Source organism: Syngnathus acus, chromosome 11, assembly GCF_901709675.1.
Source record: "Syngnathus acus chromosome 11, fSynAcu1.2, whole genome shotgun sequence".
NCBI classification, from domain to species: Eukaryota; Metazoa; Chordata; class Actinopteri; order Syngnathiformes; family Syngnathidae; genus Syngnathus; species Syngnathus acus.
In genome coordinates this window covers 3,569,745-3,588,827 of record NC_051096.1, presented here as the reverse complement: position 1 = coordinate 3,588,827, position 19,083 = coordinate 3,569,745, and the positions used below count along the sequence as shown (strand labels likewise).

At 47.2% G+C, this 19,083-nt stretch overlaps 2 protein-coding genes across 4 annotated transcripts; one reads left to right on the top strand and one right to left on the bottom strand.

The window, feature by feature from the left end:
- The first annotated feature begins 4,136 nt into the window (after positions 1 to 4,136).
- dpm3 (dolichyl-phosphate mannosyltransferase subunit 3, regulatory) lies at positions 4,137 to 5,307 on the top strand. Of its 3 annotated transcripts, none has more exons than XM_037263554.1 (2): positions 4,137 to 4,219; positions 4,425 to 5,307. In XM_037263554.1, exons 1-2 carry the CDS (start codon positions 4,188 to 4,190, stop codon positions 4,732 to 4,734), a joined length of 342 nt encoding a protein of 113 aa, XP_037119449.1. In that variant the 5' UTR covers positions 4,137 to 4,187; the 3' UTR covers positions 4,735 to 5,307. The 3 variants fall into 3 exon arrangements, with proteins under 3 accessions (XP_037119449.1, XP_037119451.1, XP_037119450.1); XM_037263556.1 differs by having other exon boundaries at positions 4,166 to 4,219; positions 4,442 to 5,307; XM_037263555.1 differs by having other exon boundaries at positions 4,188 to 4,325.
- Positions 5,308 to 7,692: 2,385 nt separating this feature from the next.
- LOC119130540 (ephrin-A1-like) lies at positions 7,693 to 16,955 on the bottom strand. Its single transcript, XM_037264365.1, has 5 exons — positions 16,654 to 16,955; positions 9,442 to 9,737; positions 9,041 to 9,106; positions 8,863 to 8,958; positions 7,693 to 8,724 (listed from the first exon to the last, which is right to left on the bottom strand). Exons 1-5 carry the CDS (start codon positions 16,749 to 16,751, stop codon positions 8,597 to 8,599), a joined length of 684 nt encoding a protein of 227 aa, XP_037120260.1. The 5' UTR covers positions 16,752 to 16,955; the 3' UTR covers positions 7,693 to 8,596.
- Between the last annotated feature and the right edge of the window lie 2,128 nt (positions 16,956 to 19,083).

Below are 19,083 nucleotides of genomic sequence, written 5' to 3'. Positions count from 1 at the left end.
TCAAACCCAAGCGCTCCCACAAAGTTGAAAGCGCACAACTGTCCAAAAAAGCTCTTCTACTACAAAAACCCATGAAGATTTACAGGCGAATTAAGGGATGTGGTCCAAGGACCGACTGACGAATGGCTGACTTCAACTTTTCATCTCCGTAAATCACACCCGAGGCGCACGAGAAGCGTCCTGTTGAGAAGCGACGCAACAGAACCGCGCCTCCTTTCTTTCCGGCAAATCTGCAACAGATTGTGTTTGGTCTGACTGGAGGTATGCAGCCACAACAGCGCAAGGGGGGGGTCCAAGTAATCCCCCCCTCCACCTAAGCATCTCTAAAACCTCACTGGAATTACGCACACGTAATCTTCGTTATCATTTGTTGGACTTCAGAGGCAGCAGGGGTGGGTCTAGGGGGGGCCGAGTAGGGCGTGGGTCACCATGCCTTAGCTCAAAGCTGTCTAGTGAGCAACGGCGTCTGCCATCTGGAGAACACATACGCCCGGAATTCGCCAACCTGAGCGTCTCTAACGACGTGGCGCCAAAGCACGTGTTGATTTATTTGCGCAACCTGTTACTCGGTGGGAGTTTCCCACAGTAGAACCCCGTTTCATAACATTTTTTGTATTATTCCTCACTATTTTTTTTACATACATTTTTATACAGCATCTACTCGGCAAACTTCTCGTTGAATATACCGACGACGTCTCTGCAAACAGCAAAGCCGGTTTTAAAAAAACATGACCCCAAAAATGTATGCAAATCACCCGTCTCAAATTGTGTCTGCCTCCAACTCGTCTGCCGTGAACTTTTCGCGGAGGATGCCGATGAATTATTCACCGTCTCGCGCGTTGAAATCAAATTGGACAGGTGATAGTCAAAGCTTCGCATTTAAGCTCATTCGCCGAGGGGATCCAATCGCGCTATTAAATTCAATCACGCCTCCTTGTGACATTATTCTTCCGGACGCTGAAACACTTTGCGGCAGCCGCCAGAGAGGAATTGCATTAATAAAACATCAAGTTCCTGGTTTGATCAAATTGCCGGAGGGAAACGACGTATGGCGGGAAAGCGTCAATCGGGAGAGAATATATGAATAGATTGGAATGATGTAATCGTCTACAGCGGCGTTTGAACAAATTGGCGCTTTTTGTATTTTTTTGATATGGGCATTTTGTAATATTTACTTTTTGTGAATGACACTCTCTTAGCGGTTGACGCTAGGCTAAGCTAGGTTAAGCGAAAAGCGTGCGGCCCATTGGGTTTCTTATCGCTGCGTTTCTGGCGCACGTTAGCGGAACGTGAAAATATTGTTTTAACCCGCGGGAATGTTGACATGCTGGCCTTATCCGCCAAATTCCTTACAGGTAAAAGGCATTGGAAAGTCTTTCTGAGGCTTTAGCAGCGCGGGTGTTACTTAAAAGCTAGGATATCGTGACATCTGGCGTGTTATTGTTTCCATAAGAGCGGAGAAGCTTAATGATGCTCTGCGACTGACGACGTGAGCAGGCGAGGGGGCGACGTATGTGCGTTTTCCATCCATGCGGCGGAGGGAACCCGCTGGGTCGGCCGGTTAAGTGAAAATTCCAGGTGCGTGAAAAGGGGGGAAAAGTCGGGCGGGAATGTCAACGGGGGATCCGTAAAGCACGCGCTTCCTGGACGGCTCTGTCCGGGCCAGCTGTGCATACATCACTGCCCCCGTGAGCGCTACGTTTGCTTAGCAATGGGGAATTCGGGAATCCAGATGCTGATCGCGCAAAAAGGTCAAAGGTCGGCAGGTGCCTGGATGCAGTTGAGGGTGGTCGCGTTTCGGCTAGGGTCAAGTAGAGCTAAGAGACTTGAAGGTGGGGGACACTGTGTCCAGAGGAAGCGCAGACAGAACCAGCCAACGGGAGACTGCTTGCGGAGGTCCCAATCAGCTTTTGAGGGGTTTACCAGACGCCGGGCGCAAAGCCGTAATCCTCCAATCCTTGACCTTTTTGCAATTTGGGCATCAAGTGCGAGGCGGGTGAAACGCCAGCCACCGCCAAGCGCTCCGAGTGATCAACTGGGTCAACCACCGGTGAAATGCCGCCGCTTGAGTATTGACTTCAAGAAGAGATCATCAATTTTAAATTTCCCTTGGCTGCGCTCTCGCTCGTGTTTGCAGCGTCAACAGGAGAATCAATGCGGGAGTGGATTCCCTTTTATTGTCCTCAAAACTCACAATGTGTCCGTTCTTGCGTTCCCATTTGCAATGGAAACAACATGGAGGTCACGTCGATCCAGTCTAGACGAGTGGTTGCCGCTCTGACCCGCATCATCAATACCTCGCACGTCCCGAGGGGAACTTTCTTAACCAATCGGTTCCAGCGTCAATAATGCTAATGCAAAAGGGCACCGAGGACAGATAAGAAGGGACGTGGGAGGACAAAAGCGGGGAGACGAAGTCAAGCTCATCTTTTGTCGGCGGCTTTTTACGCCGACAACAAGCGTCGGATCGCATTGTCGTCGGCGCCGCCGTGTGAGGGGCGGCGTGAAGATAATGCGGAACGGCGTCCCGTAAAGGTCAACAAACAAAGCGAGGGGGGAGGGATAAACTCGGGCCGTGTGATGGGATTCATTAGGACAGCAGAGAGGACGGGATGGGGCGCATTCCTAGACGGTGCGAAGCTGAAACAGGTGTTTGTGTGTAAGTCTTGAAAGATGGACACGTGCTCGGTCCTGCTCACACTTGACCTTACGCTGACCTTTGCACCCCCCCTCGCCCATCAGGAGACAGCCATGAAAGTTTTCTCACACGAGCTTGCTGGGTGGACTTTTATCGCTGCAAGACTATTTCGATGCGCTATTTATTTCATGTTGCAAATTCGATTCTATCTGAAATTTTAATGATTGTTATTTAGAGAGTATTTCCCCCCCCCCCTTTTTTTTTTTTAAAGTAATTCATTCGCTTCTAAACGGTCTTTTTTCGATCGAGATTATAGGCAGAGCTGCCGCGAAGTCCTATTGTGATTCATTCCGTAGACATACAAGTCCAAAACTAGAATAAGAAGAGCATATTTTCATGCTGCCAAGTTAAACACTCTTCAGGCACGGAACATTCCAAAAATTTCACGGGGGGTGCTACCAAGCAGTATGGTTTTTTTTCTTTTTTTTCTTTTTTTGGAGGGGTCACGCTACTAAATTAAGGATGAACGCTACATATCATTTAACTTTGGAGGCCTATTTTTCTTTCCCCGTATCCTCTATTTTTGTCCCGCGTCGACCGTAAAAAAGTCTCTTCGCGCTGTCCCGGCCCCTCGGGTGGGGTTGAAGGTGTCGCTCGGGTGATTGAGATAAAGTCTGCATGAGCAACATCTGGATTTAATGCACTATTAAAAGTTCACTGCTTGTTCAAGCTGCACCTGCGACTCCCTTCGAGTTCACCCCATCGCCCCTCAATTTCACCCCTTCTCTCTGTAGTCCTCTCCTCTTTCTCACCTCGGAGCTTCCCTCCCCACACATGCTCCTCCATTTTCCCCCCCTGATGTCGTTACGTGCAGCGTCTCCGTAACGCCTGCGTTACGCCTGCCAAAGCTCTCGTCTCTTTTGCTTTCAGCCGGAACACTGGGGCGGGAAAACGAGCTGGCAGCGAGCAGGGAGGAGAGGCCAGCGCCATTCTGCCCAATGTGGGACATGCACTCACGCACACTTCCCAATGCTGCTCAGAACAGGCAGCATATATAATGCATGCATGCATGCATGACTGGGATAGTGTGAGGAGAGATTCGAACACCTGGAGTGAAATTATTTTGTGTTCTATAGATAAATGCTAAGCAGATGGTGGGAAAACATGGGAATATTTTATGTGGAAAAATATGGAATGGTGAAAGCGGCGAGTCGACTTCCTGTACCTCAAAACTGTGTACTTAAATAACAATTCATATGAAATATACTGCACATAAAAGTTGAATAAAAATTGCATTGAAATAACTGTTTGAAAACAAGCAAACTATTTAATGCAAACACGTTTAAAAGTTAAATTAAACGGAACTGTACCAAATAAATGTACTGTACTGGAATTAAAAAAAAACTAAAAAGTTGAAGCCACCCACTTTATTGGACAGATAAATCCATTTGTGTTATGGTTTCAAAAAAATCGCTCCTGATGAGTTTCGTAAGCGAGGCTGCTCAACTACATTACCCAGAACACACCGCGGCACGTCGACGTCATTTACATGCGCTTAGCAGAGTTGGCCAAAAGCAGCAGGTACGGAATGATGGCTATGATATAAAACCAGAGATAATTAAGAACAATTTAAACACAAAACCTATGATCCGGTTTATGCAGTCCTAACTCGGTGGCTGAAATTAGGGTTAGTCGCCGTTTAGGAGTTAAAACCTCTAGTTTCGGCGCTATGCTAAAGCTAAGCTAACCATACATTCGGATTCTTACCGGCAGTTTTCTTTCTCAGGTCGCTTCTGTGTTCAGGTGTCATCATGACCAAACTTATGGAGTGGCTGTTCGGAGCCTCGGTGGTGCTGTCCGCCTGGGTGCTCGTCGCGTTCGACCCGCTGAACCTGAGCGTCCCTCACACGTACCGGGAGGTGGCCTGGCCGATGCCGCTTTACCTGCTGGTGTCGTTCGGCTGCTACTCTCTAGCCACGGTGGGCTACCGGGTGGCCACCTTTAACGACTGCCAGGAGGCTGCCCAGGAGCTCCAGGTCCAAATCAAGGAGGCAAAGGAGGACCTGCGGAAGAAAGGCTTGAAGATGTACAATTGATGGACAACTATATTAGTATTGGGAATCCCTTCAACAACAACAAAAAAACAATGTGGCTGAAAGGTGGACATCTTGAGACTGACCGCCAATTATCAACAAATGTAAAAATAAATGTACACTACATTTTGTGATGACCAGATATTTATATTTGTAATATATCTAATATCTACAACACATTTCTATTTTAACAATAATGTTGCATACATGATAGCAGGCGCGTCCAAGTCCAGTCCTCGAATGCCTTGTCCATCACACCTGAATCAAATCAAATATGGAATGTACCAAAAAGAGGTTGCAAAGGGGGAGCCCCTGTACGATAGCATTTAGTTCAGGCACACACTTAGGGGTGCAAAACCTTTCCTCATTATTGTCTTTTAGTTTCTACATTCCTTATACTTTGATACAGTTTATCATTAGTTATCGATTTTTGTGGCTTATTTCTCTTAATGTACAAATCATCAACAGTATGTGCTATTATTGAAGATGTGAGGTCTGGTGATTGTGGTACAGAAACAAATTAATTTGGTTTGTATATTTTTGCAAATAAAGTAAAAGGAAAACTGTGTAATGTTATTTGGTGGTCTTTAGCCTTATGGTTAAACAAAGCAAAATGCCATAGTGGTTGGAAATCACTGCTTGAGCATAATTTCATTCCAGAAGAACGCATTGTAACCACTAAACATTCTTGCTTGACAGTGTTCAACCACACGTGTGTGTGTGTGTGTGTGTGTGTCCCGCGGGCCTGGCAAGCTCATTCAATTAAAAGCCTATTTTTCTTCAATTGTTTTTCTTTACCTCAAGTATCTGCGTCAGCACGTCCACGTTCTTGTGTACAGGTACATGCCGTCTCCACGTTTCACCCACATTCGCCTGAGGAATGTTAGCAAATGTTACACAATGGTGGAGTTACTCCCAAAGTTTAGATTACTACCGAGCTGCATTGTAATTTTTTTTAAAAGTTTTACTTTTGAGGTTCGTTCACCCAAAACTATTGCTGATTTACTCCTCTGTATGCTGCAGTAACATTTGGGATTCTTTGCAGAGGATAAAGAATACATGCCTATGTGTATTGTATATTGCGTGTTTGTTAAACTTAGCTTTATAAGACCAGCACATAGTATGATGCTTCCCATTATGTGTTAACATTGGGCTAGCAGACATTTCCTTGTGGTTGTTTTAGATACTCAATGTGGGCGAGTGGACATTTGAAATTATATGGTTCAGTTGCACAGTTTGGTTTTAAAATCCAATGTTTGATTCGCTTTTGTTTTATGTGTTTACAGTGACCTTCACTGTGTCATATTGCGACCATTTTTTTGTTTTACAGCCCAAACTTACAGTAAATGACGTGATCTGGTCCCGTGGCCCCTAAACCATAGAGCGCGGTTAACAAAAAGGACAAAACGTACATCATCCGGCAGTTTGCCGCCTTCCCACGCAGCCATGGTGGGCATTCGGTGTTAGCGATTACGTAGCAACGAGCTAATCTGATTCTGGCAAGGAGTGCTTCTTTTGTGCGTGGACCCCCTGTTGTGCATAAACAAAGGCCTACCGGGGGCCAAAAGCGTCATGAGGGGCTACTGTAAGTTAGAAAATAAAACCAGTTGGCTCTCACACAGAAGCAGCACAACCATGCCCACGCTGTACCCTCACCTTGTAACCCCCCCGCCGCCACCCCCTCCAGGCAGCCAGGTGCCAACAGTCTGCAAGCTGTTGCCCGAGCAGACGGCATGAAAGGCAACCTGTTATTTACCCGGCAAATCTTCCACTCTGGCAATGGCACCAAAGGCCTTCTCCGACTGGCGTTGGCGACTTGTTGCCACATGTGAAATACTTCACGGGCGCTTTTTGTCATCACTACGTGCACGGTTCACTTTGAAGACGTCCATCTGTTTCCTTTTGTCGCCATTTTCTGCCAGCGACACGATAAAGTAGATACGAGCCAAATTTGTTCCACGCAAAACAAGCCCGTCTTTGTAAAGTTGCAACGCGCGCTAATCGAAAGCTGCTTTAATCGCTCCGTTTCAAACCGCATTCAGACAAGCAACAAAGACAGATTTGAATTCTAACAGTAATTAGTCGCCAGATATGTTAAGCCTGCAAGTCTGGTCTCAAGAATTTACTAGGAAAAAAACAACACTATAGTCAGTTAACAGCATGGGAAAGTGATAAAAACAAAAAAATTTCTCCGCTCGAAGGGGTTAAGAGGGCAGCTGAGATTTACAAGACCCCCCGCCTCCATTTGAAAACATCGGTGGCACCGACGTTTGCTGCTACAGCTGTTTTTGCTGTCACAGCCGTAAAGACAACGGACGACGTGACGGTACAATGGCGGAGACGAAAGGTCGTTCGGGGTCACACGTCCAAGTAGCAAAAGGCAAAGTTGTCAGGAAAATGTTGTCACCTTTCGGCTTCACGGAGACTCCGCTGTGGCTTTTCGACACTCTCCAGCCACATTAACCCGATTAGCGGGTCTGTCACATTAAGGGCAACGGGCTACGAGAACACTTAAGTAGACCTCCGCCAAGGCTTCAAGACTAAAGCGCACCCAGCTTAGCTTCTTGCACTTTTTTCAATGAAAATGCCATTTTAAAAAAGGTCACATTTATAATAATGGTAGGTCCCTCAGTAATAATAAAAAAATTGTAACAAAACTAGAAAATAAAAAGGAACATTCCAAAGATAAACTTTTTAAAATAAATTACATGTACACATAGAAAATCAATAGGTTAAGAATTAGAATAAAATCTATAAAAAGCAAATCACACCAAATATCTAAAATATGACAGAAATTAATTACAAAAAAATACACAGGAAAAAAAAATATTTTCACAATTTTCATGAAAATATCAAAATGTGACTAACTTCTACTTTTATGACTTTAACCTTGTAATTTTCAAAATAAATAAATTCATTCTCCAGTTAAATATTAAATAAAAATAGTCGACTTATCTCTTCTGGTTTTCCCAAAATATTTTTTTTATTCCACATGAAAAATTCACATTAGTCATATCAAATATCAAACAGCTTTCTTTTTTTATATATATAATCTTCTATGTATTTACATATCATACACTTGTTTTACTTACACATGTACAAAAAAAAAGTTTTGGTAAAAGAAGAACAAAAAAATGAAAAAGGACTTAAACTGTCATCACACTGTCGTGCTTTGTCTTTTCGAATCATCCGAATTGAATGCGGTCGTAGCTTATTGATCAACTTGAAATGTAACTTTTTCTTTTTGGGGTGGGGGGGTGATGAGATGAAACTGAATAAACAGAGAAGACCAGCCTCCCTGCGCAATACAAAACCACACAAGTCAGTGTTTGTTTTCGGCACAAATCCATTTTGTCGCACAACTTCCACCTTTCACGCACAACACAACACACACACTCGCGGTATATACAGGAAACCTCCCGATGCAATGTCATAAATTATCTTCACAGAATGTACAAACAAGTTTTTCCGATGGCAGTGTGTCAGCGTGTGTCATTGTGTGGTTGCCATGACAACAGTCCGTCAATGCTACATTTCAGGGGGAGGGGACGACGACAACACAAACATCGCTCCGATGCCACTGGAAAGCATTACGATAATAACGCACAAATAGAAGACGATAATGGCGGGCGGTTGGGGGGGGCACAAGACGGAGGAGGCGACCAATCTTTGGCTCCAAGGGCAGTAGGTTCAGTTTCATATTTCATAGCGTTTGTCCCGATTGCTCGTCCCAACGCGACTCTTTGTCCTCCCGTCTCGCCCTGTGGCCGGCCGCAGGGCTGAGCTCAGGCGGTCGGTGGTTTCGTCCCCGCAGACTGTCCCTTCATTGTGGTCCCACAAAAAAAAAAGGCCTGTGAGCATTTTCTCAGTGCAGCAAAAGCAGTAACGAGAACGGGACGAGCAACGACAGGACGGATCGCGACGTCGCCGACGCCGCCGAGCTGGTCCGTACGCTCTTCCGAACCTCCGGGACGTCAACCACCGGGTCATCAGCTGGAAGACAGAAGATAAGCACCATCGTTTTTGGGTGTTGATGCTTTATGATCCTTTCTGTTATGAGTGTTTTACCGCCACCTTGTGGCCATTAGCAGCCTAATTATTTGGTATTTGTGAGTGGGTGGATCAGCATACCTGCAGGCAATCTGTTGGACGGGTTGTGAACCCCGCCCCCGCCTCCCACGGCGTCCCCAGCCGTGCCTCCTTTGGCCACCCTGGCCTCCTGCGAGCCTGAGATCAGAAGAAAAAAAAAATCAATCAATCATCACGCCATCTGAGAAGACCTCCCTTAAGCAATCTCGTTATTTCTCACCGTCAGCAGCGACGACGTCCACCCTTAACCGCAGGCACTCTTCTCCGTGGTGATGTGAAGGTTTGGCTGCCGGAACACATACTGGCGTTAGCATCCAAGCTAATGCACTTACCCTCTCCTGGCCTTTTAATCCACCCCCGTGCACAAAAAAGCTTTAGGAGGCCATCTGTGACGAGGTGGAGAGCGCCTCGCCTCGCCGTTTATCTAATTACGGCCGTGGTCGAGGCGACAACCCAACTCCGTGCGTGCGGTTACGCTCGGGCGGGCCGAGTATGCCAAGAGAGAGCCGATACCCCACTTTCGGGCTTAACGTATCGGCGACGAGGGATTTGGACTGTGCAGATAGCATGCCGCTAAGCTTACAAAAACAGGAAACTTTTTTTGAAAAGAGGGTCACTCACAGATATAATAGTAGCTTTCCCCTTGTCGGAACTCCTTCCCGAGGGTGAACGGCGTGAAGCGTTGGAACTTCTCGGAGAACTTCTCGGGCCCGTGCGGCGCAAACGGGTGGCTGCACTCCCAGCGCATCTGGTCGTACGATTGCGGCTTGCACGACTCGTAGTCCTCGCGCTCCACCATGTAAAGCACGTAGCGCTCGGCGTCCAGCTGCGGCACTTCGCCCTGCGGGTAGTGCGGGCAAACAATGTCCAGGTAGTCGTTGAGCCGAACCTCCACCGCGTAGTCGTCCCACAAGAACCTGGATACAAACAGGGGAGATGATTGAAATAGTAGCAAAACACTCTGGAGCATAAAACATCAACACCCCAATCATGCTACTCGTTAGCATGTCAATGGCATTTCCCATGATGTGTTAGCATTATGCTAGAAGACCATATAATTTCTGATGCTACTCGTTAGCATGTCAATGGCGTTTCCTCTGACGTGTTAGCATTATGCTAGAAGACCATATCGTTTCTGATGCTACTCGTTAGCATGTCAATGGCGTTTCCTATGACGTGTTAGCATGAAGCTAGAAGACCATATCGTTTGTTAGTTTCTGGCAAGGTCCAAAGATCACACGTCTCCCGCCTCATTCAGGAAGGCGAGAAGACGAAGAGTCAGACTGTCTGCCTCTCCTCGACTCCTCCACCCACATTTACGTCGTCAACTCCGCTTCCTGCCTCGAAAGGAGACAAAAGCAGCGGCGTGGACGGCGGTGCGGGTAAGGTAAAACCATTTTTTGGTCAGCCGCCGGGAGGATCCGGCAGCTCCCAGCAGAGACATTATGTGTTTCACGCCGTGGATTTGTCACCGAAGGAATTTTGGAGCTTCCTCACTGATGGAGAGACTGTTGCTTTCCTCCCACAGCCCGTCATCTGTCAGTAGCGAGGAAGCGGAGCCTCGCGCTCTTCCCGGTGAGCCTCATCTATCAACGACCTCAAGCAGTAGCCGCCGCTATTAACACACAATGAAGGCCTCACAGACCTCCCCGCTCTTCCCTTGCCGAGCGATGCCTATCGCTTTACCGTCTTCCTACTGTATTGGATCACCAGGAGGTCCCCCTCAGGGTGGATGAGTTGGACAGACTTTAAATATTTACACAACACGCACGGGGAACAGGAGAGCAATATCGCTTTCTGTTGCTCTTGCAATGAATACGCGTCGGGCGAGCTGTCAGCGCTGCAGAAGGAGAGACATTTAACCACGTCTTTAGATCTTAAAGGGTTTTTGGAGACGTGCGGATCGGGCTTGGGGACTCGAAATGAGTCCGTGGGTGATTGGATAAAAGACGGGGGGGGGCAGAGAGAACCATATGGAATTGGAATCCAACACAGTGGAGTGTAAACTGTTCTTAACAAAATGACTATTTGTAGGTCGTTGTCGCCTCCTGTTTATTGTTGTTCTACTTTTCCCGGCGGAATAGGCCGAGCGCCGGTGTGACGCGCTCCAGATGCCTGGACGAGCCATCAAAGCGGCTCCTGCGTCTGGTTAGCTTTTTTATTTTGTTGCCAGAGGTCTCCCGGGGGCTCCCCCTCGCCGGACCGGCACAGACGCCGTGGCTCCAACTGGCGCTCAGGAGGGGGGGGGGGGGCAGGACTCGCAGTTCCTTCCAGCCGCTTGACTGCGCTCCCTTCACGCCCGATGAGCAGATTAGCCGGCCGGAGACTCGGGCTTGCAGATGATAGGTGTAGCAAACTTAAGACGGGGGCGGCGTAATGATCCTTTTCGCTGGAGGCCCCCAGCCCGGTTGGCACTTATCCGCCGCGCTCTGTTTACTCCATCCGAGCGTTTTGACCGCCGGCGCTTTCAATCCCAGTTGAATCGATAACACCATTGAGCAAACACTCGTCTGCACTCTGCCTGACAAGGTTATCACCCCCCCCCTCCCTTCCCTGCAAATACTCAACACAAACAAACCCCCCCCTCCCTCACCATGCGTTCCAACCGACTGCAGTATGGCCTCAATGTGTTACTCCGAAGGGGGGGTGCAATTAAAAGACAAAAAAAAGGGTATTAAAGTTGCCCCGGAGGGGGTAATTATGCCCACTTCCCAGCTTCTTTAGGCTGTAGAAAAAAGGGGGGGGGCATAGGCCAGCAGGGGCGGGGCAGGGCAGGTCAAAGGGCTTAAATTTGGGAACGGCGTTTGAAGTTTCTGTCAGTGGGACTTCTGAGAGTGCTACAGTTTATCAATAGCCACTGTTTCATATGTTGACTCCACACCAAAGGGTGGGGGGGGCAAGTCTATTAATGGCAAATAGGTTTAATTAAGCGGCTGCCTTTTGTTCTCCCCCCTAACACCTCACCATTGAGCCACTCGGCATCATCAGCTTAATGAACTGATCTGGCTAGCGCACTTCAAAAGGGGCGGCTTAGCTTTTTGCCAAAGGCTTTAAGCTAGCAAATGTGTTTGCAAAGCCCCTCGTGCTATGCCTTTGCTGGATAATAAAGCAAAAGTAATGTCAAGTGTGTCGCATAAATAGCTAAAAATGATTTTTTTTTTTTTTTTAGCTAGGATTGAATTCTGGTGAGATTTTACTTTTTGCAGACTGCCAGGTGAAAGAAATTCCTGCTTTTTTTTTTGAGTGTTCTTCAGGAGAGTTCTAATCTCTTTCTTTAATCTCCGTGGCCAGGATTTGGCTTTCTTCACCACCTCCTTTCATCCATCCGTTAGCCTCTCATCTCGGTACTCTAGCGCTCGGCGGAATGTCGGACGGATAAGAAAAAAAAAATAGTCAGACAAATGCGGAGTCAGCGGCGGAGGGTTTCAAACAGGCGGGCTCAAATCCCGCCGGGGAGTTGGATCGATTCTTATTTTTTATTAATCTGAAGGCCGGCGTCCACACAAACGTGATTGTTTTCCTTGCCGGCCTTTTACCCAAGCCACTAAATGTGATTTAAAAAGGTGACTGGCCTACAATGCGGATGAGTGAACCCGGAATGTAGGTGGGGGGGTTGGGGACCACCTAATCGTCTCATCCGAGCTTGGATTACTGGCTGGAGCAGAAGCCAGGCTCAGTCCATTGAGTGGCACCAGACCCTGCTTAATGCCAGGAGAAGGGGGGTGGGGGGCTTAGAGTGGACCAGTATGGCCCAAAGTTGGGTATAGCAAATTGACTAAGGGCACTTTTGGTGATGATGAAAGTAAAAGCCGCTCAAGTAAAGCAAAACTATTATTGTTTTTTTTATGTGAAGTATCAGAGTGGATCCCGAAGGCCGTGTTACTGCTCTTCATCAATCACTGCCAGTCACTCCCACTCGCTGTCCCCCTTTCATCATTCCATAAGCACACAGGACCCCCCCCCCTCCCATCCCAGAAGCGTCAACTCCGACCCCCCCCCCCCGACTCAGCTGGTATTCCAAAAATGCAACTTTCTCCTGCTCACTGTTTGCAAAGGCGGACGTACAATGTGACGTGGGTGTAAGCCGGGTGGTCGCCATGGCAACAAATACACTTCCCTTTTGAAGCTAATATTCTGCCGGACGTTCTTTGTGTGACTTCCTGCGATCAATTTCGATTTGCTTTCTCTGATGTTATTCTACCCGCGATTGGGGCCCAAACGGATCGACGCAAAATTTCAGAGACGCCGGGCGAAATAATTGGCTGATTTCACAAGCTCTGCGGAGGCTTAGATGAATTTGCAAAGGAGTCACACATTGTCCCGGGAGGACATCTGTATCTTATAAAAAGAGCTCACAACGGAAAAGGTCAACGCTGACATCACATTGCTCAGGAAGCAAACAGATCAATTTTGCCAAAATCGATTCGGCGCAATAAAAAAACCAGCCCATCAAGAGCAACATGTGATTAGACACAATTTCAAAACAGACTTCCATTTTGCCAGCAGGGTTCGAGAAGCTCCATTCTGAAACAATGTCAAGATCATATCTGTTTGCGCCGTCTGGCTAATTCGCGATTAGCGCCGCAATCACACGGCTGTTTACAAGGCGAGCTCCTTCTTCTTGCTCCTTGCTGTGTGGGACCAAGCCAGAAGGGGAAGTCTGGTGCCTAGATAAGGAAGAGACAAGAGGATGGGCAGGGGGGGGGCGGGCTCGGAGACACTCTGGATCCCAAATAGAGACGAGGCAGATCTAACAGCGAGGGAAGGTTGATTCCAGATGGCCCTCATGGGCTGACAATAGCGTATCCGTCATACAAAAAAATTGTCGTCTATGAATCATCGCTAATCTGCGGCAGGGCCTGGGAAACACTCGCTCGATTCCTTTATGGACTGGCATTGAGCAAAAAAAAACGTGTGAGAACGACCATTGTTTACGCCGCAGACAGGATACGCACTTTTCCCGGGAAAAAAGTCGCCAACGGAAAGCCCAGGCGGGCACGTAGCAGACTTTGCTACGGCAAAAACGGTAAACAACCTTTGGCCTGATTCGCGAGATCCAGAAAAAACAACGGCGAGCCCATCGGAGACGATTACATCCGTTTGACAAGCTCCGGCCCAGATTGAATTCACCAAACAGATTGCGGAGGCAGATTAAGCCGAGCGGGGAGGACAATGCGGGCCAAAGATGGTGGCGCGCTTAAGAATTTTTGAACACAACTGGGAAGACAAATGCAGGTTTTTGTCTTTATGGATTTTGGGATCATAAGCCATCTGTGGTTCTACCTTGGCAAGAGACGCACGAGTGAAAAGACCACGAAGATTTGCTGAAGGAGTACTCGAGTGTTTTCTTTCGAGTGCGGTAGAGGACGGAAGTTGAAAAGGGAGAGCAAAGCCTTCCGGGAGGGGAGGGGGGGGTGCAGGGGGGTGGGGTCCTTATGACGGCTCACGGCGGGTGCCAAGAAAATGCTAAGAAAATTCCACACCTCTCACAAGGCTTCCCTCCTTTCCCTTCTCTCACACGGAAAGAATCAACTGAAAAGGGGAGCGCTTGTAAGGTTTAGATTTAAAAAAAAAAAAAAAAAAAAAAAAAAAAAAAAGGGGGGGGGGGGGGGGGACCCTGAGTGGCGGCCCCGCATTCAAGGACCACCGCCGCGCCAGAATGACTGACACATTGATAGAGGCCCGGGCCACTTCATCACACGGCGACCTCTGACCTCCAATCAGTCGCGCTGGTTAGCGTTAGCTTTCTAGCGCGCACCGTGAAGACCGCTCCCTAATTTGTATGGGAGCCAGGACAAAACAAAGTCCATATTGAGTGCTTAAATGCCAAGTTAATCCCTCACAGAGGGTGAAACATACCTGGAATAACTCCCGATACGGCAAGAACATGATAACATCAGGCTGGGGAGTGCAGAAATGACTGTACTGGACTACAAAGTTAGATTTAAAAAAAAAAAAATAGAAAGAAGCTGAGAACGAGCTGATCATTGCTTCACGCCGAAGGCTCGGAAGGCCGTGTCGTCGTGTTAATGTGTATGAGAACGAGTGAGTCACTCCTTTCTACTTGTACACACACACATTGGCCGGCTTTCTTCTGGGAAGCAACTCGTGGCCGCTGACTAAATCGTTCCTGGTCCGAGCTTTGCACGCTCATGCCGTGAAAAGGTCAGGAAGTGCGGAAACTATTCAGGATTTCGCCTGAAAACAAAAGTAGTCATTAAGCCGGCCTCGACCTTGGAAGTCGGCGGCGGCGTCCAAGCGCGCAATTTGTGGCCGGCGAGGCAGCTGGGCCTCTTAAATGAACAAGTGTAGTGTGAGTGTCTGTATAGAGGGAAATAAAATGATATTTGTTAAATCAGGCTATGAAAAACAAGTTTATTTCGATCGCTTGCTAGCTAACAGGGCTAATCGTAGCTAACCATATCAGCAATAGTCACAAGATTTGGACGTTGTGCTCAATTTTGGAAAACTATTTTCGTTACGTGATGTCATCGTGTTTGTACGAGTACACGAGATGCCGTGAAATGAGCTTTTATGACGGAGGGGGGGTTGCCAAGTTTGTGAAACCCCGGGTAGACGTTTGTTTACTCCCCGCAGCTCTAATTGACCTCCATTCTAATTGACCGAGCAGCCCGGACAGTTTTGGCTCCGACCCCCCCAAACCAACCAACCCTGTCATCCATCTCCTTTTCACCCCCACACAGAGAGCATGACCCACCAGGCAGGCCTCGAGTTACCCACTCGCTCTCCGTCGCCCGCCATTATTACTCGCCCCGTCACCTGAAATATGACCGCCTCGGTGTTGACCTGACAGCCACGTAACCCCCCCCCCCCACTCATAGCTCCTGATATGAAGGATATTGGTGGGACCGCTTGGGGGGGGGGGGCTGCCAACTGAGGAGGATATTGCAAAAGATATTTCAACATGTTACGAGTTGGATTTGTAACACTGAAAATATGAAGCGCCGCAATGACACACCTGCACATCATTATCTCGGGGGAACGGCTGTACTTTATCCAAAAAAAAAAAAAAACGACTGCATACAAGCAGAAAAAAGTAAAACGCCAGCACATCTTTAAACCCAAAACCTAACATGTTAATTACAACGACGTAGAAAACATTGTAAATCCGGCAGCACTCCATCTCATAAATCCTAACACCAAAATGACACGTAATTACCCCCCCCAAAATTCACATGCTGCATTTTAAGTCACGTGCACGCAAATTAACCCACTTTTAACACTCAACTCAAACAAAACTGAGCACAAACAAAAATTCTCTACTAGTGCTCCATTCAATAAATGTAAATCGGTTAGATAATGACAAAGAACTTTCCATCAACTGCCGCCCTAATAGATACAAATAATCTTTATATGTGCTTAACGTGTCAACAACAGACACGTCAAGCCATAATTATGCAGAAAGAATAGCAGGTTGCGTGGCGACTGCACAAAAAGCTCCACTTTGACACCAAATAAATCAAATTGAAGCTCTTTTATCGTGCAAACTGCAGCTCGCATGGCGCACTGCTTTCTCCTCCCCAAACTTGCTTTTAATACACTGGCGCCTTGCTTATCAGACATTGCACAAGGGATTAAAAATGTGCCATAATAATAATAACAGGTTCAAAAGGGGGAGGGGGAATGAAAGGGGGGGGGGGGGGTGAGGAGGAGGCTCCCTACAGCTTTTTGCATTATCATAACAACAGCAGCCAAATTGCTCGCATCACAAATTCATTGCATATGCAAGAGGAGCGGAAAAATGGTAATTTAAAGAAAGTTGCACAATTTCAACTAACGCGCCTAATTGCAATAGGAGTAAAGTGGACTTACTTTTGGTTTGTGCCGTTCCAGAAGACGCTGTGGCGCTCGGACGAAACCAAGCGGGCGAACACGCACAGCAGCGAGCAGACAATCCAAAGCAAATCCATGCTGGAAGACACCGAGGCGTGCACACGCACACACGCCCGCTCGGGTAAGATTGTGCAGAATGCAAACTTTTTACTCTCGACGGCGATTAAATCACAAATCTTGTCCAGAAAAAAAAAAAAAACTTGATAAAAAGATTCGCAGAAGCAATAAAGAGAGATTGTGACAGCCGCACCGATCCGTAGTAAATGAACGCGGGTGTCGGCGTGGCGGCTGATTTTGTTAAACGCCCACAGCTAAAAGCCACGCCCCCTGCCAGTCAACCGGCCAATCAGAGACTTGTCCGATAAGCGCTTGTTCCCGCAGGTTCTTGAGGATAAACTTGACATAAAAGATGGCATCGAAACACTTCCTCCTCATAATTTATGCAATCAATCACTATTTGTGGTGATAGAGGTGCTACATATATGCTGATTGTATGATTTATTTTTGTTCCCTAAAGTGAGCTCAGGAGGAACTGTAATAATGTGCGGTAAAAATGTGTGCATCCAGGCATTAAGTGGAAGTGCCTCGTCGTCCACTTCCATTGATTTAATGTTGGAAAAGGTACATGGAAAAAGGATATTGGAAAAGTGGCTTCAATGGATTGCAGGTGTCAGATGCATTTTCTTTTTATTTTTACAATTTATGCAGGGCATCATCCAACTATCTATTGCCACAGTTTTATGTAACCTGAAAAACTGACAAAGCAGTGCAGCAAATGCAGAAGGACACAAATATATATGCTAATTGCACACTATTGAATGTCAAGCGGGTCAACGCAAGTAATGCGTTTGTATTCCGAGGGAAACTCGCTCATCCCTCGCGGGTCCTTGCCGGAGTCCGATTGTTTTCGTTCGCCGAGGTGGGAAGATGAGAGGATGAGTGGGAGCGTAATTGTTATTTGCACCGCAATCAAACGGAATTGTTGCTGAAAATGCTTTCCAGCTCAACGGAGAGATTGCTTGCTGCGTTTAGAATCCAAGAGCCCATCAAATATGGAATACAAATGTAACGCTGGAGCAAACTTGCTAACCTTCAGACATACTCTGTTTTTTTTTTTTTGCCCATTCACCACAAATTATCTTCTTGTGAGGCTACAAAATAAAATATAGCAAGGGAACGTGACAGTCCATAAGAATAAAGTTTGCCCCCCCCGTTTAAACCAAAGTCATTAGATGATGTCATCGCCTTGCACTCTCAGCAATCCCCAAAGGAGGATTGAATAAACTACAAAACGTTTATCTACCATCTGCTGTCCCTCAGCTCTCCCCTTAAAAAGAGACAATTCAAACTTTTACGCAAACTCTCCTGAGTTTCTCTTCTTATTTGAGGTCACCGCAGAGTGAAGCATCCCGAAGCATCCCGAAGCTCAGGCTAGCTAGCATTAGCATGATTCCATCTGGCAAAAGCTGGTAGATGTTTATTGTGACACAAGCTTGATTTCTCAAACGGATGACAACCGTTTCATTCTTAAAAGTGGAAACTCCGTTTCAAATCCGAACATGTCAAATCCCCGAGTCGTCTGTAATTAGCCTTTCCTTCAACGCAGCGTAAACTGCGTCTTCCATTTCTGCCGCCCGAGCTTGTTTTCACTTTCCTCCTCAAGTTGGAACAATTACAGAAGAAGCGGTTGAGTCCCTTTTGGCGCACGAACACAAACGAGGGTTGTCGTGTCACCCTGTCATTACGCTCCCATCCCCAAACAACCCCGCCGCGTATTTACATGGACCGCGTGGCCGCTTCAGCTCGCTACCTGAGCCGCCATGTGCTGCCATTGTTAGTCGATGGCGGCCTATTTTCTCAGCCAACAATGGCCGCCAAGCGTTTCCTGTAATTAGCATTGCACAGATCTGCCTCTGATTACAAAACAGACGTTGTGATGATGATGTAAAGAAGTGGTGCATGATGTGGCAGGCGAGCTTGATGATCCTCCAAATGATCATCAAACTTTGACGTGGTGCTCTGCCCGCATTAAACGGCAGAGGCAAAAAAGCTTGGCAAATTTTGTCAGCCATCTGTCAGGACCAAGTTTTCTGCTATTTAACATTCTACGGCTCACTACTAAATCAAAATATAACAAAAAAGAAGAGATTGAGCTAACAATGATGACATGAATTAACTCATAGATTGGTTTTGATAAAGCTAGCAATGTGTTGTAACACACACACACACGCACACACACACGCATACACACAAATACTGTATGTATATTTACTACTGCACATCCGCCAGTGCAAGCCAAGGCGAGAGACAAAGAGCAGCTGAGAAGGAGGCGGAAAAAGAGGAAGAGCAGGAGGAGGAGGAGGAAGGAAGGAACACGCGTTAGATAACAAGAAGCAGCGAGGAGGCGAG

What these genes read in the sequence shown, in the direction of transcription:
- dpm3 (XM_037263554.1), top strand. Translation starts at nt 4,188, where the DNA reads ATGCGCTTAGCAGAGTTGGCCAAAAGCAGCAG. An exon ending in GAGTTGGCCAAAAGCAGCAG is followed by an intron (nt 4,220 to 4,424) that starts GTACGGAATGAT and finishes TTTCTTTCTCAG; the next exon opens with GTCGCTTCTGTGTTCAGGTG.
- LOC119130540 (XM_037264365.1), bottom strand. Translation starts at nt 16,751, where the DNA reads ATGGATTTGCTTTGGATTGTCTGCTCGCTGCTGTGCGTGTTCGCCCGC. An exon ending in TGGAACGGCACAAACCAAAA is followed by an intron (nt 9,738 to 16,653) that starts GTAAGTCCACTT and finishes GTTTGTATCCAG; the next exon opens with GTTCTTGTGGGACGACTACG. An exon ending in GGAAAGCTACTATTATATCT is followed by an intron (nt 9,107 to 9,441) that starts GTGAGTGACCCT and finishes GTGTTCCGGCAG; the next exon opens with CCAAACCTTCACATCACCAC.